The sequence below is a fragment of the Scyliorhinus canicula genome, chromosome 4 (assembly GCF_902713615.1).
Source record: "Scyliorhinus canicula chromosome 4, sScyCan1.1, whole genome shotgun sequence".
Lineage (NCBI taxonomy): Eukaryota > Metazoa > Chordata > Chondrichthyes > Carcharhiniformes > Scyliorhinidae > Scyliorhinus > Scyliorhinus canicula.
In genome coordinates, this window is record NC_052149.1 from 106760567 (window position 1) to 106783630 (window position 23064).

The following is a 23064-nucleotide window of genomic DNA, read 5'->3' on the forward strand; positions in this document are numbered from 1 at the left end:
TTTTAACCCCAACATCAGCTTTCCCTTAAACACCACGTTAAATAAACATACAGCTCTCAGCCCCACTTAGGCAAGCAGATGCTTGGATTTATAGAATATATTCCGGTTGTTGAAGTAGCTCCTTTAGACCCCTTTTCGAAAGCCGGTATCTGTGGCAGTTTTTCATGACCTCTCTCGGTGGGTTTCCAAATCCTTCTACCATTACCGGTTCAAACAGGATTCTTTTCTCGGAGCTCCGCCCAGCCCCTCAAACAATGGCTCAGTCCCAGGGTGTCCAGTCTTGAATTAATCATTGCTATTGTGTTTTTGATTGCCTACTCCCATTTACACTAAAGAACAGGGTTGTGCTACGAATACAATTTATGGACAAGAGGCCATCGGGTTCTGTAATGGGCTAATAGCTGGTCAGATCAGAGTGTCCTGGAGGACTAGTTATCTTGAGCAAGTCACCCTGGCTGAGCAGGAATATCCTGCTTATTAACAAATTTAAGTCTGAATGGAACAATGTAACTGAGGCCAGTTGTGTGCGTATACCTCTTACTCAGTGCTAGCAGTTTTACTCTCAGTATGTTAATCCCTAAATTGCCCACTACATCTTCGATCCCATTGCTGGATCCAATTTCTTAGCATCGCCCCGCCCTTAAGTGTTCAAATGCAAGCATTAGTGGAGGCATGGACTGTTAGCTACATAACCCTAACCTCTTCTTCTTCAGACTAACTGCAGCTTTATTTTATCCCAAGGAAATCAATAGATAATAAAGCCAGATTTTAAGACTGGGCAGAAGCCTTTGCCCAGGGCTCAAACAACAGCGGCTCTAAAACTTTTAAAAAATGCAAGACATTAATTGAAGCATGTCAGTTAGAAAATAAATACATGGCCATCACATTTTTTGTATAATTAAGTGGCACCTGATTGCGACATGACTACAGGATCTCCAAATCACAAAATCTGGCAAAACAGCTTCTGTGATAGGCACCGCCAATTAAGGGGCTACTTATTCAGCTTACTCTGTTATTTGCAGCCAAGGGAGACAAATTTTACATACTAGATGCTTGTTCTTCACAATAACAAATTTTACTGATTTACTTTTGCAGGCTCTCAGCACTATGGAAACTATGAATGCAGTGATTCGCCATTCTACAGAAGTCTACTCTTCTGCTTCAGAAACCTACCTCATTCAGGTTCTCGCTCACCTACAATCTGAGAGATTTTCTGTGCTTGAACTTGTTAACACTTAACCGGACCAGCTTGCATGCTTTATTTTTCCACATGCATGTGGAATTTAGCTTTTCGCATAGACAAAAATCAATAATTAATGTTGTACCTGAGCAATGTCAATCCACTTCTCAATTATTTTTGCCCTCTGCAGTGGTTTCATCAGGAAATCCTTTAATATGGTGCTGATGACACACCTTGTGACGAGATTGAATTGGGCAATAGTGGCCCGTATTGTAGATACCAGATGCTTGTTTTCCTTCTTGTCCCGTTGGGACCAGATGAATCCCAGGCAATGATGGGGAACCACCTTTTTGAACAGTTGCTGATCAAAAATAAAAATAATCACGAATAGCACAATGGACCACTTGAACTCTAAAAAATACAAACAAACCCTCCTGCCCACTTCCCTAATACCTAAGTAGAATGTTTGTCAGTCACCGGTGGATAATTCTCACAGATACCGGAGTAGATATTAGTCTTGGGTAGTGGCGTGAAACATGTAATGTCCCTTCAAGCTGCCTGCTAATGTTGGATGCGGTGTATGACGGGTGGCCAAACCAATACCACATGTTTTGCATAATCACCCGAGTCAAATGTATACCCCATAAGTGAAAAAGATTATCTTTGACAAAATTGACTTTACAAGAGCCTCATAAATAAAAGCCTCATATGCACCAATTAAAATGGTTGGTAACACTAACTAAAAATATTTTATAAAATTGAATGCAAATAAAAGCTGTATCCTTCATAAATTTGTTAGTCAAGATCAAACTCAAATAATCACTGTCCGAATAGAAGGTCAGAAATAAGGCGCGAGGGAGCTATTTAATCCAATTGGGACAGTATTCAAGTTCAGAAAATAAACCAGAAAAAAAGTCAGAAACAAAATGCACTATTAGGATGGCTCACCAAAATCCTAGGCGAAGATACAGGTTTTAAGGCTGGTGCTAAGGATTGTGAGTGGTGCTAAGGATTGTGAGAAAGCACTACAGTTTGGGAGATATTATTTGAAATAATTGTGGAAATTGGTGGTTGCACCTCAGAATTTGTGTAAAAGCATTTAAGACAAAGGAAACTTGGAGGGAGAGGGGTAAAACATGAAAGCAAAGCCCTTGATGGAAGCAACAGAGGGAAAATATCATTTAATTTAAAAGAAGATTTGAAAAAGTGTGACTTGTTGAAAGTGGAATTTCATAGAATGTACAGTGCAAAAAAGGAGGCCATTCAGCCCATCTGATCTGCACCGGCCCTTGGAAAGAGCACTGCACTTAAGTCCACAGCTCCACCCCATACCCGTAATCTACTAACCCCACCTAACCTTTTTGGATGATAAGGGAAATTTAGCCTGGCCAATCCACCTAACCTGCACATCTTTGGGCTGTGGGAGGAAACCGGACGCACCCGAAGGAAACCCACACACACACTGGGAGAACGTGCAGACAGTGACCCAAGGCCGGGAATTGAACTTGGGACCCTGGAGTTGTGAAGCAACAGTGCTAACCACTTTGCTACCATGCCAGAAATTTGAAATCACTCATATGAAAGCCGGAGTTCAGTGAGACAAGGTGGCTCATGGAATAAGAATCATCTGGGGGAAGATTCGGAGGAAAAATCCACAGACACTAACTTGGGTTCAGAGCGGATTGTGTATTTGACCAGTCATCTTGTATGCTTAAATGGGACTGTGTGTTAATGAGACCATTGTAGCTTAAGATGCACTTTGTAATCATCATCAATCCTAATTAAGGAGTATTGTATTGTAACCCAATTTTTTTGTGTTTATTAAATGATTTTTTTCTGGTTGTTGAAACTAATTAGCAGTCACATGACTCCGTTCTCGACGTTTTAATAAAAAGTTAACGTTGTAGTCTTTTGAGCCATGGTCCCATTCTGGGACTTGCCCGTTCAGTTATATCAACTGGGAATCTAACAGGTTGAAGTAATTATTTTTGTGATGGGGTTGAAAATTACGCTTACATGTATCATAGATAGTTTGGTTTTGCCAGAGCCAGTGATTAGGAGGGCATACCGTTTCTGGTGCCTGCTGAAGACTGATTATGCCTTCAATCTTCCCTATGTTCAATGGCAGGAAATTTATGGCTCGTGCACAAGCAAATTAACTACCAGTCTAACAGCACAATGACAAGGCAAAGATCAACAGAAGTGGCAAAGGGGTAGAGCTAGGCATCAATGTACCTGTAGAAGCTAACCCCAATGCCTGTAGATCATATTGCTGAGGGGCAGTATTGAGATGAGCTAGGGGAGTGAGTTCAGGGTGCTAAAGCAGCACGGATTTTTTGTGAGCCAGATCCAGTAATGTTTGGAGAAGAGGTTAGCTCATCTGGGCTAAAAGAAGAAATTTATAGAATAATTTATTTTAAAAGATGCCCTCTCAATATTCCAAAAATGCAAGGTCTTCTTCATAAAGTAGATGTTTCAATTACACAGATTGCTAAAAAAAAAAATTATTTTGAGGCAACCATGGGTGGCAATTTTAACTTAACCTGCTTGTCTGAATGTACTCTCCACTGGCATCTGTCAAGTAAATCTAATCATAATTATATCCCACTCAAGCGGGCTAGTTGCACTTGACATGTTCTATCATGACAATGAAAAGTTTGCCAAGCTTTTTCCACGCGAACTTCAATCGGGCTTCATCTAGAAACTAAAAAAAAATTTCCACTGCCTGCTCATATTGGTCATCATTTTTATGTCAGCTGTGAATATTGCAGCTTTTATCCTGGAATGCGACTTACACATTGCGCAGAAGCCGAACACTAGATGATATTATAAGGGATTTTCAGCCACCGCCAAGGCTACTTATTTCACATGATGTTCATATTCAGAAAAACTACAGCGGCCATTGACGTCTTCACTGATAGATTCCAATCTTAATACTAAGTCACCGGTTAAACAACATGTTTTGGTGTCTTAGAACACTGCATTGTGAAATGAATTCAGTTATAATGACTGACAGGACACTAGCAGCACTAATGGTGTGGAGAGAGATTGGGATGCTGACTACAGACTGAAACATCAAACTCAAGAGTAACTGGGCAGCTGGTGCCGACAGAATAGCCCCAAATTAGTGTTTACTCACAGCATCCATGTACGTCAGCTGCTCTGCAACGATGTCCGACGGGAAGGAGAGGATGTCCTGTTTTTCGTCAACTCCCTCTATCTTTACATCCCCTTCCTCTCCCAGTTGGAAAGTGATCTTTCCGTGGTTACTATCTGTGCAATTGAAAAGAGACATTTATTTTATGCCCAAAGTTCATGGCACTCAACTAAAAGAGAAAGCACTTTTCAAACCTGCACGATTAGAAATCTGGCACTGATTTACAATTTTCTTACAGCTGTATTTTTAAAATCTAGATTCATTGAAATTAGTCTTGTATGATGTTGCAGTCAAAGCCTTTGAATAGGAGCGCTGGAGTAGCAAGAAAATAAGTGATGCAGACAAGATAGATGGGGAGCTAAATCTGTGCCTGAGCAAATCTTCCAATTCACTAAGTTTTTTAAGTCCCAGAATGTAACAAAAATACTATTGCCAGCAACAGTTAGAGGAAATTGTCCAGAAAGTCATAATAAATGCTGCTTGGCGAAATATCATCATAATGCAACCTTAAGTGAAAGATGCACGAGTAGAATTTGCTTTAGTGTATTCTGTAATCATAAACCCTTAAATTAGGATTGCAAGGAGTGGAGATGTGGTTGGAGAAGGAGGTAAATATTTCATGGATCCTTTCCAGAAGCACTGACAAGTTCTGGGAAAACCTGTCCATTACTTGGACAGATTTAGGCTTACAAAACTTGAGACTGGAGGGGAAAAGCTTTGACAAAGGGTCATCTGGACTTGAAACGCTGGCTCTTTTCTCTCCCTACAGATGCTGCCAGACCTGCTGAGATTTTCCAGCATTTTATCTTTTGGTTATGATCCAAATTGTTGAACTCATTTGTATAGTGCCAAGGGAAAGATCAGGGGCGAAATTCACCGAAGACTTACGTGACGCCCATTACCAGCGGGCAAAAGCGGCGCTGGTGACTCCGGCGTCGGGGCCTCCAGGTGTGGGGGCGGGGAAAAGAGGGAGGGTTCGGCATTCCTCAGGGGCACTGCATTGAACCACCCCCACCCCGCTCCCAAATCATCCTCCATCTAACCTCATCCATCCCTTTTTTCCCCGCCCCCACACCTGGGGTAAACACAGAACCTAAACCGCACTGTAAATCTGTGCCAGTGCACAGGGGGATCAAATAGCTCTGGAACAAAGGGCAGGATGAAGAAAATGTGAGAGAGAGAGAGGAGAAAGGGGGAGGGAGGAGAAAGGGGGAGGGAGGAGAAAGGGGGAGGGAGGAGAAAGGGGGAGGGAGGAGAAAGGGGGAGGGAGGAGAAAGAGGCGGGATTTGAACAACACCTGATTTTCGCCGACGTAGGACTTCGGCCCATCCGGGCCGGAGAATTATTCACCCTAAAAATAACATGACATCCCGCCGGCGCCAGCTGTTCTCCGAGGCGGCCGGCGGGATTTGAACAACACCGTTTTATGGCGGGTCGGATAATTCCTAACATGGCGGGAGCGGGAATAACGCCGCCGCCGGCCGATTTTCCGACCTTGCGTGGGGTCGGAGAATTTCGCCCCAGGTTCTGTTCCTCAAGAAGAAAGGTAGAGAACTTCAATGACAATTGACCGGGGGCTCAGGGTCATGTTTGTGGACTGAACAGAGGATATTTGCAAAGTAGTTTAGTCTAGTCTAGTGAACAGCAAACGCAGTAGACTAAATTCAAAGTAAACACAAATCTGCTTCACCTGGTAGAAACATCTGGGGCATTGGATGATGAGAAGCGAGGAGGTGAAAGGGCAAGTGCTGCATGGAAGGGATGGGGTATTAATAGTGACTGAGGAGTGGACAAGGGTGATGCAGAGGGGGTGTCCCTGTGGAATGCAGAAAGAGGACAGGGGAAGATGTGTTTGGTGGTGGCATGTTTGAGTGGCGAAAATGAGGATGCTCTGTTTAACACAAGAGGGTGGAAGGGTTGGACAAGGCAACCCTATCAATGTTCTGGAAAGTGAGTGGAAGTGTGAGAAGTGGACGGGCACAGTGGAGGGCCCAGCAACCACGTTGTCAGAAACACTGATGTGGAAGTTTGCATGAGAACAGATGTGACAGAGACAAAGAAACAGAGAGAATGTTTTACAGAAAGCAGTGAGAATATAAGCTGTCAGTTAGTTGTAATTTGTAGTGTCTATCTCCAGAAATGGAGAGTGAGAAATCAAGAGAAGAGAAGAGTCAGGGGTGGACCCAGTGAAGGTGAGCAAAGGGTGGAATTTGGAAATTAGGTCAAAGAAGTTTCCCAGCTATGGCGAGAGCAGGAGTTGGAACCAATACATTAGTGCGAAATGAGAGAGGGGCCCCCAAAGGAGGACTGGAAAAATGAATGTTCCACTTAACCCTTAAAAGGCAGGTGGAGGTGGGACCCATCTGCAGACTGTTTGGAGAAATTGAATGACGCTGAGGTTCAAAGTGAGAATGAGATCAATCAAGCATCAAATGGTGGTGGCTGGGTCTCCATTTGAGGAAGCAGAGGCTGACACTTTTGGAGGGGGTGGGAGGAAAGGGGGAAATGGGGTGTCGAGGGATTGGGTTTACAGTGTTCTGAAGTTATTCCACGGGCATGGCATATAATAACGTTTCAAAGATGAATTTAAAATAAGCTTCAGGAATTGCATTTACAACCATGATTCAACAGCTCCCCCCCCCGGGTAGGATTTTCTACTCCCACTGAAGTCAATGGACCTTCGAATGGTTCACCCTACTTTCTGCCCCAGCCCCATGGGGCATAAAACCCCACCCCATCCCACTTGCTTCTTCAAAACAGCTTTTTCCTTGCAACACAAAAATTAATCTTACTCTCTAGTTCCTGTTCTCCTAATTCTTCCTCCTGAAGCTGATCAAGAAGGTTCTGGGCTCGTTGCTCAGGGTCTGACCCTGGCATCATCTGATTCAAGTATCTAAGCACCTTCCGGAGGCATGCGTAATGTGGAACTTGACGGAAGTCTTCAGAGCACTGGTCCAGCCAAGCTCGTAGAATTGAGGCCATAGCACTGGAAATAGTTACAAAGTAAGAATTAGTAACTGTCCATCAGAATAAGCAAACAAAAAGGAGAAATAAACTTAGAGTTTGTAATCAGTAACTTCGAATTTTGCAATGTATAAAGTTTATTTTTAATGTATTCCTGGAGTATGGGCAACACTAGCAAAGCCAGTACTTTTTTTGCATATCCCTAGTTAGCCTGGATCATGTGGCGGTGAGCTGCCCCCAAATGCTGCTGCATGCCTGCCAATGGTACTTCCATGGTTCCATCAGGCAGCTATCTGATGAATTTTAACCCAGTGATGCTGCAGGAATGAAGGTACGTGTCCAGGTCATGATGTTGTGTGACCACAGGAACTTGCAGGCGGTGGTGTTCCGAAATTGTCTTCTTTGGGAGGTGCACCTATGAGCCTCTGGTCTCACACAAAATTATTTTGCACACATCTATCTGAAGCTACACATACAAGAGCTCTTGGAGTTTCGATTTTGCCTTATCTGGCAGCAAGTCAGAAGCAAGTTCAAAAAAATCTTTTACATACCCTCAGCATTCCAAGTCAGACAGGACAAAAGCAAATTATTTTTAAAATGCAAGTATAAAGATTCAATCGTTGCTCGACTGAGGGACACATTGTTAAGGATTGGACACCCCAAAGGGAGAACACAGTAAAAGGTCCGATTGAAGGTATCTATATGTGCCCAAACAGGTGCTGTAGTGTGGTGACTAGGGGATTTTCGCAGTAACTTCAATGCAGCATTAATGTAAGCCTACTTGTGACAGTAATAAAGATTATTAAGGTGGTCAGGCAGGTAGTGCTGAGGAAGTGGGGAGGCTGCAGAAGGATCTAGACAGTTTGGGAGAGTGGTGCAGGAAATGGCTGATGCAATTCAACGTGAGAAAATGTGAGGTCTTGCACTTTGGAAAAAAGAATCCAAGCATAGACTACTTTCTAAACGGTGAGAAAATTCATAATGCCAAAGTACAAAGGGATCTGGGAGTGCTAGTCGAGGATTCCCTAAAGGTAAACATGCAGGTTGAATCTGTGATAAAGAAAGCGAATGCAATGTTGTCATTTATCTCAAGAGGGTTGGAATATAAAAGCAGCGATGTGCTACTGAGCCTTTATAAGGCTCTGGTTAGGCCCCATTTGGAGTACTGTGTCCAGTTTTGGGCCCCACATCTCAGGAAGGACATGCTGGCACTGGAGCGTGTCCAGCGGAGATTCACACGGATGATCCCTGGAATGGCGGGTCTAACATATGATGAACGGCTGAGGATCCTGGGATTGTATTCATTGGAGTTTAGAAGGTTAAGGGGAGATCTAATAGAAACTTACAAGATAATACATGGCTTAGAAAGGGTGGACGCAAAGAAACTGTTTCCGTTAGGCGAGGAGACGAGGACCCGTGGGCACAGCCTTAGAATTAGAGGGGGTAAATTCAGATCAGAAATGCGGAGATATTTCTTCAGCCAGAGAGTGGTGGGCCTGTGGAATTCATTGCCGCGGAGTGCAGTGGAGGCCGGGACGCTAAATGGCTTCAAGGCAGAGATAGATAAATTCTTGATGTCGCGAGGAATTAAGGGCTACTGGGAGAATGCTGGTAGGTGGAGTTGAAATGCCCATCAGCCATGATTGAATGGCGGAGTGGACTCGATGGGCCGAATGGCCTTACTTCCACTCCTATGTCTTATGGTCTAATGTGATGCTCCAGTATGTTCAGCTTGCCACTCATTTATTTGCAGCTGGCGGTTAGTACTGGCAACCATAGGACATTATTTTTATAGGCAACTTAACCTGCTCTTGTTCTGCACATTCTTTATGACATGACATCTGCTGTGCAGCAAAGCCCTTGCAACACAGAATCATAACTTCTAACAATAAAAGATCCCATTATATTTCACAGGAGGTTGAATCAAACAAAACAGAGAGAGACTAAAATGGGGCAGTGTCACATGCAGTAATCTTTACTTCATCTGCATTCCAGTTTGGCAGCATTCAGCTCATTTGGCAGAGATTTAATCCAGGGATAACTGCTCTTTTGCACCTGTTTTTAAGGGTGCTCAATCAATTTGCATGTTTCGGTGGCCAATGTACGATATATTGGAATCCTTTGAAATATCAGGCGGATTGCATATCAGTGAAGTCAGCTGCAATACCTGAAGCTTGGTCAAGGATGAAGGTTTTTAGGACTACCTTAAAGAGGGGAGGGGCTTAAAGTGAGAATAGAGTTTAGAGTCAAAACGGCTGAAGGCACAGCTGTCAATGGCAAAGGCAATACATGGTGCACAGCAAGAGGGCAGTACTTACTGGAAGAACAGAAATATCAGTCTTCAAGAAAATCAGCAGAGATAGAGGTGGCAAGGTCACGTAGTGTTAAATTTGTTTTCAGGTAGTTACCTTTGCTTAAGGGAACAGTGACTCTATATTGAAACACAATATATTGAATCAAGCCTAGAGGAAGACGTCAGGGGTCATTTGTTGCATCAAGGAGCTTCCTTAACTATTTTGGTCATGCTTAGATCATATTATGTAGGCTTAACCCTCAAAAGTATAAAGTAAAATGAATTTAAAAGATCACAACCACAAGATTTTACTCCATCAACAATATGCCCAGTTGGGAATAAGTTACTGAGCTAGAGGGTACTCTGCTGACTCACAATATGATAGAATTTAATCAGTACCTGCTGACGAGAAAATTTGGCCTGAAGCACTAATGTGTGGTCCCACTGGAATAAAACCTCTGTTCCCAACACATAATTAATAAGTGAGTGTGTCGCCACTAAGTCATCGGAAACCTCTAATCTATTACATTATTTTAAATTATTCATCAGCATCCCTTTTAGATCCTGAAACTGTCTCTTCCGAAAATTAACATTGAAAGTACTCAGACTCAGGTGGCAAAGGACAAAAGGACATGGTAACACTGGAAAAATTGTAACCCGAGATAAATTCAGAGTTCAGAGTAATTACACAGAATCACAGCATTACAGAATTGTTACAAAGAACAAAGAAGAAAAAATAAAAGTACAGCACAGGAACAGACCCTTCGGAACTCCAAGCGTGTGCCGACCATGCTGCCCATCTAAACTAAAATCTTCTGCACCGCCAGGGTTCATATCCCTCTATTCCCATCCTATTCATGTATTTGTCAAGATGTCCCTCAAACATCACTATCGTCCCTGCTTCCACCACCTTCTCCGGCAGCGAGTTCCAGGCACCCACTACGCTCTGTGTAAAAAAGAACTTGCCTCGTACATCTTCTCTAAACCTTGCCCCTTAAACCTATGCCCCCTAGTAATTGACCCCTCTACCCTGGGAAAAAGCCTCTGACTAGCCACTCTGTCTATGCCCCTCATAATTTTGTAGACCTCTATCAGGTCACCCCTCAACCTCCGTCATTCCAGTTAGAACAAACCGAGTTTATTAAACCTCTCCTTATAGCTAATGCTCTCGATACCATGCAACATCCTGGTAAATCTCTTCTGCACCCTCTCTCTAAAGCCTCCACATCCTTCTGGTAGTGTGGCGACCAGAACTGAACACTATACTCCAAGTGTGGCCTAACTAAGGTTCTATAAAGTTACAGCACAGGAGGCAGTGTCCACTCCAGCTCTCTCAAAAGAGCATCATGGCTTAGTGCCACCCCCCTGCAATCCTGCCCATTATTTGATTAGAAATAATTACTAATGCCTTCTTGAATGTCTCAATTGAACCTGCCTCCATCACACTTTCAGGCAGCACATTCCAGATTCAAACCACTTGTGTGTGATCTCATATCACATTTGCTTCTTTTGCAAATCACTTTAAACCTGTTCACTTTGCTTACTTTCCTCCAGTTCTGTCCATCTTTAATATCTGAATGTAATTGCTCTATCAATGTTAGCTCCACCATAAAGCCCTCTGCTGCGCACTTCTCCTTCACACATATGTTTTACCATACTTTTGGCCATCTTCCCCAAATATCATCATGTGTTGTTCAGTGTGAAACTTGGTTCGATGATGCCCCTATGAAGCATTTTGGAATGTTTCACCACATTAAAGATGTTATTTAAATACAAGTGGCTCTTGACAATTGCTAACTAACCACAATGCTGACAGGTTGAAAACCATGGTACTGCGAAAAACAAAGAAACAGTTTCCAACCTCTGCCTCGACCCAAGAAAAAAGTTGAAATAGAGATTAACTTTCCAAATAACATGGCCAACCTAGCATATTATTTTATTGTGAATTAAGCTTTCATCATTACGGAAACAGCCGGATTTTGACCCTTTTTGGTTTCATTACTACATATATATTTTGCCTGGTACAATAAATAGGAACCTTGTAGCATGTATTAAGAACAAATGTGGTCTTCTGTCCTAGTTTCCACAATCAAAAATTGGATTTATCCCCACCGCACCCCACCACAACCAAACCAAACCAGACCCACAATTGGCTCAGGTTATTAAAACCTGGTCCAAGAGATTATAGGCTTCTGGGTGGGGTAGAGTGCAGAGTAATGAACAATGCATCACAACACTAATTGACAGGTTGTAGTGACCAGAATGTCATCTCAGGTGATGCATTTTTCATGCATGTTCCAAGACTGTTGTTGGTGGTTAACCTTTTTTTTACATCAATGCAATCCAGTTGGGTTTACTTGCTCAGAGAAAACATTCCCTGGAAACTGCCTTTCTTCCAAACCAATCATTTTTCTTTATTATGATAGGACACAAATATGCCTTTCAATTTCTTCACAAGTAGGCCTCTTTGCACCATGGCCCTTCAGGTCACCCTCTCGCTAACCAAAGCTACAATAGGCAAAATCTCAGTTTGAAAAAGTAAAAACAAAAAAAGTGAGCAAACCACAAACAAGAAAGAGAAAACGACACACTGCTCAGTCACTTAAAGCAAACCGCAAAGCTCAAAAAGTCCTAAGTCCAACACATCTGTTTTTATGCCTTTTCGTTCTTTCCCATTTAATAGCTCAGAGTTTAATGAAGAGCTGCACAGGCCAAAATAACCTTGGGTTTAATCCCAGGTCTCACTCAGTTAACAAGACCATTGCCATACAATGTCCTCAGCAAACTATGTGTCAAACATTTACCTCGGACTCCCAGTAATCTCCAATGAATTCCACTGCATTGAGCATGATGCTGCCCACAGTCAAATATCCTCGACAGCACTCAACTATCATGATTTAAATATGAATAGCCACTTGGGAAGAGCACTTTATGAAATGAATCCCAGAACCAGCTTGACAAGTTAGAATACAAGACAATGCAAAACATACTAGAGTGAGAGGTCAGGATACAAGTTCAGATGAATGACTACACCAGATGGGTGATAACTTTCCACTCCCAACATTGACAGGAAGTTTGAAGGACATTTGTACTGATGCTGGGGTGAAAAAAAGAGGGAAACCAACTTCAATATTATATCCTTGTTGTAAGGTCCAGAAATATTGATTGGAGGTAAACAATTTAAAACCTTGATATTGTAGGTCAAGCAATTCAACTGATAAGTTTCAGATGTTTTGTGGTGATTCTAAAAAAAACCTCTCTAATCAGTAGGTACACTATACATTAGAGAGGCAGTTGAGCAGTTGCTCGACTGTGATTGCTATAGTCTGAAATGGTGTTCACTGCACTGTTATGGGATGTCTACATGAGAGAAGTTCCGACATAGCAAGGCTCCCAAGATATTTCATTCCCTTGTTGTATTCCGAATGAGGCATTTGGTCACACATCCAGATCAAACTTACTTTTTGATCACTGCATTCATTTCTGGAGATTTCAAATAGCTATTTTTCTCACATTTTGAAGTGTTGAAGTTTCTGTATCTGCAATTGGTCACAAACCACAAAATAAATCTTCGGGACTTGGATCAACTCATTCTGCTAAACGGGTCGCACTCCAGATGTATGGCTGTTCTAGATTGTGATTTTGTCTCTTCAAATTTCACAAGAAATTTACACATATATACATCAGGGAGAGCAACACACACACGCACACACACACACTCATACAAAGAAGAGGCGAATGCAGAGGGCAACCCATTCCTTCGATCTTTTACCCTTGCTGCGTAGTCCAGAAATGCTAATCTGTGGCAAACAACTAAAGACCTCAAATGATGAAAAATTGCCGGCTGTTCAGTAAATACATTTTGCACTGATATTCTCCAATCACTCGGAATAACGCAAATAGTACAGCAGGCAGTTTTTTAAAACGTGATTGCTATTGTCTGGAATGGTGTCTATTGCATTGCAATGGAACATCTTCATGAGGAAATTCCTACACCATTGTCTAGGAATCGCCAGTAATTCCCTTTCACACTGTATTCCTGATGAAGCAGAATTTCATCACACATCAGATGTAACTTACTTCCTGATTATTTCGCTTATTCCTGGTGAACTTAAAATTTCATCCTCATCCCAGTTTGGCCAGTTTTTGTAGCTGCAATTGTTATAAAACACAAAATTAAGTCACTTAAAAAAATGCTTTCTTTCTCAACTAAATCCATTAAAAAGAAAATCCTTGTAAACTGAAGATTCAGTGTTTCAAACCTTGATCAGCTGGTTTAGTTAAATTAGTCAGACACAAGATGTACAATTATACTAGATGGTGATGATATCTTAATTATTAAACATGAATCCACGTTCTTTCAAATGACTGTTACTTTTAGCCCAGAACATAATTTCTAAAAGCTTTCCCACCACCAAGGTAAAACTGACTGGGCTTATCTTCACCCTTTTTTTAACAAGGTTGTAAATGCTACAATTCTCCAGTCCCCTGGTATCCAAAGGATTGGACTACTCTGGAAGTGACTTTGCAACTTCCACCATCATTTGTATCCTCGGAGGTCTCTGATCTGGTCCTCATGACTTACCAATGTTAAATACAGTCAGCCTTTCTAATACCTTGTCTGTCAAATTATAATGTGGAGATGCCGGCGTTGGACTGGGGTGAGCACAGTAAGAAGTCTTACAACACCAGGTTAAAGTCCAACAGCTTTGTTACAAACACTAGCTTTCGGATCACTAGCTTCCTCATTCACCTGAGGAAGGAGCAGTGCTCCGAAAGCTAGTGGTTGTAACAAACCTGTTGGACTTTAACCTGGTGTTGTAAGACTTCTTACTGTATTAAACTATAGTCTATCTAGTGCTTAACTACCTCCCTCTATCACTTGGACAGTTATCCTCCTTGGTCACGATTGATGCAAACTGCTCATTTAACATCCATGCCCTCTGCCTCCATGCATGGCTCCACCATTTTTATTCCTAATCAGCCCCACTTCTTTTACAACCCTTTTACCATTCATATGCCTATAAAAAGACTAGAGTATGTTTTACGTTTGTTGTCAGCTTCTGCTCATCCTTTAGCACCGTCTCAGGATTTTCCACATTTAGCTTCTCACTCGCATCAACCCAACGTCATCACACCAGTCCATTTTCTGTTCCATCTTACTCTTCAATGCTTTTGTCATGCAGGGAGAGCACTAGCTTCATTTGTCCTACCTTATTCCAGTTTGTGGGAATGCACCAAGACCACACCTGAACCATCGCCTCTTTATAGGCAGGCCATTGTTTCATTAGTTTTGCCTGACAAACTTTGGTTCAAATATGTTCTTACCAAATTGAAATTGCCCTTTCTCCAAGTAAGTATTCTTACTCTGGACTGCTTCTTGTATTTTTCCCCACAGTTAATATGGTCACTGCTTCCTAAATATTCGGCAACTGACTCTAGATCTACTCGACACACCTCATTCCCCCCAAAAACAGCATTCTCCCTCATTAGACTGAAAAAATACTTTAAAATTCCCCTCTTCAGAAACTCTTCTCCCTCTCTGCCCGTTACACTATTATAACCTTTTATATTAGGACTGAGAAAGAAAAAAAATGAATAGAGACAATGTGCAAGGCTTCAAGTTCAATTCTTTTGACTAAAAACTCAAGCTCTTAACAAACTACTCCCAATTCAAAACAAACGCAGACAATTTCCAACACAGCATTCGATCTAGAGCTTCAATGTAGTCAGCATCTCATGATACATGTTGGGCAGTGTAATTCCACATCATCGCTTATGCACTGCTCAAGAGGGCATTGGAAGAATACTTGAATAGAAATAATGTGCAGAGGAAAAGGCATGGGAATGGCACTAAGTCATAATGCCCTTTGGAGAACTAATGCACACTCAAATGAGCCAAGGCACCATAACAATTCTATGATAACAATTCTTAGAGTGGCAGACCAACAGTTTCTTAATGGAATTGCTATGGTCTGAAATGGTGTTTGCTGCCCTGCTATGGGATGTCTCCACATGGAGGTTATCTACATAACTTATCATACAGGAACTGCCAGGGCTCCAGCAGTTCACAATCTTGTGTCCCAAATGAAGCAGAATTTAGTCACACATCAGATTAAATGCACTTGCTGATTAGTTCTCTCGTTTCTGGTGATCTTACATTCCCATCTTCCTCACAGTTTGGTCCGTCAAAATTTCCATAACTACAATGGATTATAAAGCACATGGTAAGTCCTTTCAAAAAGAACTTGGTCATAATCAAATTGTTTGGAAAGAAAACACAACTGTGCTAACCACTGTGCTAGCGTGCCACACCACGGTAGGATCAGGATGAACTTCTGCAGGCTGTGTTTATGGAGCAAGCAAAGTAACTAGCGAGACCTTGAAGCAGTAATCTCTGGATTACTCTCGGGACCATGAGGTAGTGAGAAAAAGAGTAAAACATATGAAGGCATGACTGGGAAAATAGTGCAAGAGGGAGGGCTTCAGATTCTGGGATTGGTTCTGAAGGCAAAGGGATGATACAGGGAACATTTGCTGCAACTGAACAGAGCCAAAACTGACATTCTTGTTACAATATATGCTAATGCTGTGGGATAACTTTGATGTGGAGATGCCGGCGTTGGACTGGGGTGAGCACAGTAAGAAGTCTTACAACACCAATTTAAAGTGCAACAGGTTTGTTTCGAATCACTAGCTTTGGAGCACTGCTTCTTACTCAGTGATTTGCCCGGGGAAGGAGCAGTGCTCTGTAAGCTAGTGATTCAAAACAAATCTGTTGCACTTTGACCTGATGTTGTAAGACTTCTTAATGTGATAACTTAGCAGTGATGTGAAAACCAGGAAACAATGTGGCAAACAGGGGACTAGGAGAGACCAATAGCACTAAATGGTATGGTATTAGGTAGGGTCAGGAGGGAACAAAATAAGGTCCAAATTAAGTTTGTGCAGAGTGTACTTGTAAACATACCTGACTACAAGGTGTTCAGGAAAGAAAGCAGATGGTTAACAATACTGATTAAGGAATTACAGTGCTGGAGAGAAAGGATATGCTCGAGGGACAAGGACAGAGCCAATATACTTAGAACTAAAACATCAATAGAAGTACCATTTACATGACTGGGTGTATTCTATAGGACACCATCTGGAGGGAAAAGATGTAGGAATAAATCTGCAAGAAAATTATAGAGGGTTACAAAACTATAGAATAATTACAATGGGGGACTTTGATTACCCTAGTATGGACTGGGGTAGTATTAGCATAAAGAGCAAAGAGGGCGAATATTTCAGAAGAATCCTTTACATCAGTGTGTTTCTGGCCCAACAGGGAAGGAAACATTGCTGGATCTGGTTCTTGGGAATGAAAGTGGATCAAGTGTCAGTGGAGGAACATTTAGGGGACAATGATCATAATAAGGGGCTGGTTTAGCACAGGGCTAAAGAACTGGCTTTTAAAGCAGACTAAGGCAGGCCAGCAGCACGGTTCAATTCCCGTACCAGCCTCCCCGACAGGCGCCGGAATGTGGCACCTTTTAGGCACTAGGGACTTTTTACAGTAACTTCATTTGAAGCCTACTTGTGACAATAAGCGATTTTCTTTTTTTTTCATTTCATATAAGTTTTAGATTAGCTGTAAAAAAGGGCATGGAGCAATCTGGAGTAAAAATTAGAGGTGGTCAACTTAGGTTGGGGGGATATATGTCTGCCCAACTTTGAAATCAAAGACTGGTTGGGAAAACTATACTGCAACTTAGCTGCTATTAAAGAAGAGATGATTCAGGTACAGTCAAGGCACATTCCTCCCACAATTCGGAACATTGGGGCAAACAAAGCCAGAGCTGCCTAGATAATGACAATGAGAGAGTGTGAGATAAAGCAGGAAAAGCATGCATATGACAGACGTAAGGACTAGAATATAATTCAGAGCTAGGCCGAATATAAAAAGTTCATAGGGAAAGTTAAAACCAAAATAAGAAGCAAAGAGAGTAAGAGAACAGACTAGCAGCCAACATAAAAGGGAATCCAAAAGTTATTGGCATATACATAGTATAAGTATGGAAAGAAAGGAAGGCCGGAGCAGATTTAAGGGCCAAAAGGTGGAACTATGCACTGAGAATTACAATGGTCAAAATACTAAATTGAATCTATTTCTATCAAGGAAGGTGCTGCTCAAATCATGGTGAAACAGAAAACACTGGAAGGGGTAAAAACAGAGAGAGGCTCTTGCACAGATTGGCTATGCTTCAAAGTTGACAAATCATATTAGGTTCCAGGGATGAGTAACTTCAATTATGAGAATACAAGGGTAGGTTGGAGAAGTTGGGGCTGTTCTCACTGGAGAAGATCGGAGAGGTTTGATAGAGGCGTTCAAAATCATGACAGGTCTGGACAGAGCAGACAGGAAGAAACAGATCCCATTGGCAGAAGGATTGGAGAACAAGGGAACATGAATTTAAACACAATGAAGTGTGGAAAATCCTTTTTTTAATAAATTAGTATATGGATTAGGATCTGGAATGCTCTTCCTGAAAGTTTGTGGAGGCATATTCAATTGAGGTTTTCAAAGAGAATGGGATAATAATCTGAAGCAAAAGTTCTGCAGTGTTAAAGTGGGACAAGGTAAATTGCTCTTCCAGGGAGCTGTCATACATAACGAAACAGCCACCTTTTGTGCTGTAACCATTCTACGATTCCATAATCTTAAAGGCATTGCCGGCTCTCCAGCAATTCCCTTACACATTATTGTATTCCAAATTAAGCATAATCTAGCTACACATCGGATCAAACTTCCTTCCCAATTATTGCACTTGTTCCTGGAGAACCTTCATTTCCCTCATGGTTTGGCCAGTTACATTTTTCATAACTGGAATTGATCAAGTAATTTAGAACAAGCAAATGCATTTACATTAAACCCCCCAAAAGACCCTCTGGACTTGAGATTCACAGGGTTTTTTTTGCAGGACACAACACGGAGGCTGGAATAGGGAGACTCATTTCTCCAATATTTTACTCTTGCTGTAACCTGCCAAGATGTCAATTGGAGGTAAATAACTCAAGACCTTGATATTGAAGGGCAAACAATTTTTCAATTTTGCATTAAATAATTTTTGATCTTTTGTTTTGATACAATTTTGTTCCTTTTATATAAAATAAACTTTTTAACCTCAAGGAATAATGAAGAAGCAGTCAAGCATCTTCTATATTGCTTTCAGTCCAGTCTGCTGCTCACTTACCTACATGAGGAAGCTTCTACATAATCCTAGCTCTCCAGTAATTCCCATTCCAATTCCAAAGGAAGCATCATTCACTCACATATCAGATTAAACTTACTTGCGGATTACTGCACTTGTTTTTGACAAACTTAAATTTCCATCTAGCTCAGGGTATGGAATGTCAAATTTTCCATAGCTACAATTGGTCATAAAACACAAGTTAAATAATTTAAACAGCACTTGCATCAATAATCAAATCCATTAAAACTCTCAACCTTAATATTTTGCTCTTTTTATATCTGCCTGGATTTTTTGATTGCAATAATTGAGGGAGTGGGTGGAAAAGAAGAGAAAGAATGAGCCTCTGCACTAGTAGAGAGATAGAACTCCAGACTTAGGGCCTCTGAAGTTCAAAGTTTTCCATGGACTACTGCAAATTCAACCCTCATCACAAACATCCCAACTCCCCATTCAATCTAGGGGATTTCTATGGCCTAATATGGTGTTTACTGCACTAATACATGCCTTCATGAGGAAGTTCCTACATAATCTTACAGGAATTGCCAGCTCTCCAACAATTCCCTTTCAAATTGGTGTATTCCAAAATGAAGCAGAATTTAGTCGCACATTGCAATAAACTGGTTTTCTGATTACTGTGCTAGTTTCCAGAGAGCATGGATTTCCATCTCCCTTGCAATCTGGATGGTCATGAGTTTTCACATCAAATAATACACAAATTAAAGACATTTACAAACAAATTCATCAATAATTCAATGCATTATAAAACCTGAAGACTCAGTATTACGACCCTTGATCAGCTGGTTTTGCCTAACATGTTACAAATGGCTCCAAATATATGACTGCACCTTTCACAAAGGTTTGCAGGAGGTCATGGGTGGGGAAGAGAGGGAAACTGATGTAGCATGGTGGGTGCAGAAGGAGATGGGACACCAATTTCTTGAAAGTTTTAACCCTTACTGCATAGTCCACAAATGTCAGAGGCAAAGAAGATCTGGATATTGAAGGTCAAGCAATCTTTCACTGAAGATTGTTGGATATTGTGTTGATGATGGCCTGGCAGGTGGGTGGCGTCAGGAGGGAGCCAGACATCTTGCCAATGCGGCATAAACATTCGCTGCATGACGGCCAATTAAAGTGGGAGACAGGGGTATTAGTGGCAATGCCAGTAATCAAGAGACCAATACTCTGGGGACACAGGTTCAAATCCCACACAGCATTGGTGGAATTTACTTCCAGATTTATTAAATTTAAAAGCTAGTCTAATGGTGACCACAGAACCATTATTGATTATCAAACTCCATCTGGTAACTAATGTCCTTCAGGGAAGGAAACCGGCCTATTTGGTCTGGCCTATACGCGACTCCAGACGCACAGCAATGTGTTTCACTTTTAGATGCTCTCGGAAATGGCCTAGCAAGCCACGCAGTTGTATCAAGCTACTCAGTTGTATCGAACCACTAAGTCACAAAAGGAAGAAAACCTGACAGAACACCCAGCATCTACCAGAACACAGGAAATTACATCACACCCAACCCTGTTGACCTTGCAAAGTTCTCCTACCGAACGGAAGTTCTGTGGACTTGTGCCAAAATTGACAGAGCTATCCCTCAGACTTGTCAAGCAGCAGCCTGACAGTGTTCATTCAGAATTACACCTTACAATGTCTCAGACACTACTATCACCAAACCTATGTATGTCCTGTTCCACCTGCAGAGTGGCATACTCTCGAGAGGGAGTTGTACTGGGAGTCCTCAACATCGACTCTGGACCTCAAATTCTCACGGCCTCAGGTCAAATATGAGCAAAGAAACCTTCTGCTGGTCACTGTCCCCGTCAGCTGAAAGATTCCGCTCAACTGAAGAATTTATAAAAATTTCAAAGGTGTTGGCCAACATTGTCTCGGTCAGCAATTTTTACTGTCTACTCAAAATTGCCCTCGAGAATGTGGTGGCGAGCCACTTCACCGAACCAGTGCAGTTGATGCGTTATCAGAACATCCTTAGTGCTGTTTGAGTGTTCCAGGATTTTGGTCCAACAACTGCGAAGAGACAGCGATATAGTTCCATGTGAGGGTGGTGTGAGACTTGGAGGAGATCTTGCAGGAGATGGTTGTTTCCATGATCGGCTGCTCTCATCCTTCCGGGTGGTTGGAGGTCATGGCATTTGGAAGGTGCTGTCAAAGGAGGCTTGGTGAATTAGTACTCCTAATTGGAGGAAGCATTGAAGATGGCAAGGGGACAGATTATTCTCTGGGTGGGGAATTCAATGTCCCAAGATTGGCTCAGTAGCACCGCTACAAACTGAGCTGGTCATAGTTGCTAAAACAGATGGTGAGGGAATAAGAGGGGAAAAATCTATTTTACTTCATCCTCACCAAAGCACTGGTCGTAGATGCATCTGTCCATAATAGAATTGGTTCAAGTGACCACCACAGCCCCGTCTTCACATTGAGAATAGTTTCCATCACGTTATGTGACACTACAACTATGGACCATCAGCAGCAGAATTGTACACAGTCACAATCTGTAACTTATTGGCTGGCATCTTCCTCACTTTTATCAAGCTGGGCAAATCAACCCTAGTTCAGGGAAATGTACTGTAAGAGGGCATTTCAGGAACAAAACCAGGCATATTTAAAAATGGAGGTGCCAACTTGTTGAAACTACAACACAGGGCTACTTGCTGCCCAACAATGTAAACAGCAAGTGATAGACAATACTGCACTAATCCACAACCAACAGATCAGAGCAATGGTGGTGGACAATTAAAATACTAAACATGGCAGCACGATAGTGCAGTGGTTAGAACTGCTGCCTCAGTATCAGGGACCAGGGTTCAATTCCAGCCTTTGGCGGTGTCAGTGTGGAGTTTGCACATTCTCCCAGTGTCTATGTAGTTTTCCTCCGGGTGCTCTGGTGTCCTCCCACAGTCCAAAAATGTGCAAGTTAGGTGAATTTGCCATGTTAAATTAAATTAAAGACAAAGCTGAAACAAGCGCAACAACCTTCAACCAAACGTGCGAATGAATGCCTCAACTCAGCCTCCTCCAGAGGTCCTCAGCATCACAGGTGCCAATATTCAGTCAATTTGATTCACCCCGTATGATATCAAGAAATGCCTGAAAGCATGGACATTGCAAAGGTAGAAGACCCAGACAACATTCCAGCAATAGTACTGAAGGCTTGTCCTCCAGAACTTGCTTTGACCCTAGCCAAGCTGTTTCAGTACAGCTAAAACACCAAGGGTTACTACTACCTGCCTCCATAGGCATTTTGACCATGTCAGGCAGGTCTGCCACCACATGGAGAAATCACCATGTAAACCCTGGCAGTCGACACCCACAAATTCCCTGTCAACACATGACCCACAAAACCCCACTCCCCTCCACATGCCAACACCCACAAAACCCTCGCCAACACACACCATCACCCACATAAACTCAAACTCTAGGAATAATGTAATTATTAGAGAGGCTCCCAATTAGTATGCGATGGCTATGGTCTAGATGGTATTTGCTTTAGGAACGGTTGGTTGGCCAGCAACTCATATGTTGTGGTCTCCGAATTTACTCGCACATCAGATTAAACTTACTTTCTGATTACTGCATTTGTTCCTGCAGGAACACGAGTTCCATTTTCCTCACCAGATGGACTGTCATAGTTTCCGCAGCTGCAATTGGTCACAAAGAAAGTTACTTTAAACAAACCCTTGCATCCACAAGTGACTAGCAGCTTTTTCTCTGTCATGTAAACAGTGCATCGGCGCTTTGATCGGGCTGGTAGCGCTTGGGACTGGTTCTGCATCATTAATTGGATCGTGGCCCTGGTGGCAGTCTCTGGTCACCACTGGCATCATGCTGCCCTGGGTCCCACTGTAGCCAACACGGTTTTGCGAAGGTGCCTCACAAACCTTATTGATTTCTTTGAGAAGGTGACCAAACAGTTGGACGAGGGTAAATCAGTTGTATATGGATTTCAGTAAAGCGTTTGAGAAGGTTCCCCATGGTAGACTATTGCAGAAAATACGGAGGCATGGTATTCAGGGTGATTTAGCAGTTTGGATCAGAAATTGGCTCGCTGTAAGAAGACAGACGGTGGTGGTTGATGGGAAATGTTCAGCCTGGAGTTCAGTTACTAGTGGTGTACCACAAGGATGTGTTTTGGGGCCACTGCTGTTTCTCATTTTTATAAATGACCTGGAGGAGGGCGTAGAAGGATGGGTGAGTAAATTTGCAGAT

General features: G+C 42.2%; 1 protein-coding gene across 1 annotated transcript in view; it reads right to left on the bottom strand.

Annotated features, from left to right (window-relative positions):
- Positions 1 to 23064, bottom strand: part of LOC119964231 — a 901051-nt gene that overhangs the window by 34966 nt on the left and 843021 nt on the right. The window contains 6 exon segments of the mRNA XM_038793515.1: positions 1326 to 1541; positions 4320 to 4453; positions 7130 to 7323; positions 13056 to 13133; positions 13675 to 13746; positions 22419 to 22496. Coding sequence (XP_038649443.1) covers positions 1326 to 1541; positions 4320 to 4453; positions 7130 to 7323; positions 13056 to 13133; positions 13675 to 13746; positions 22419 to 22496 — 772 coding nt within the window.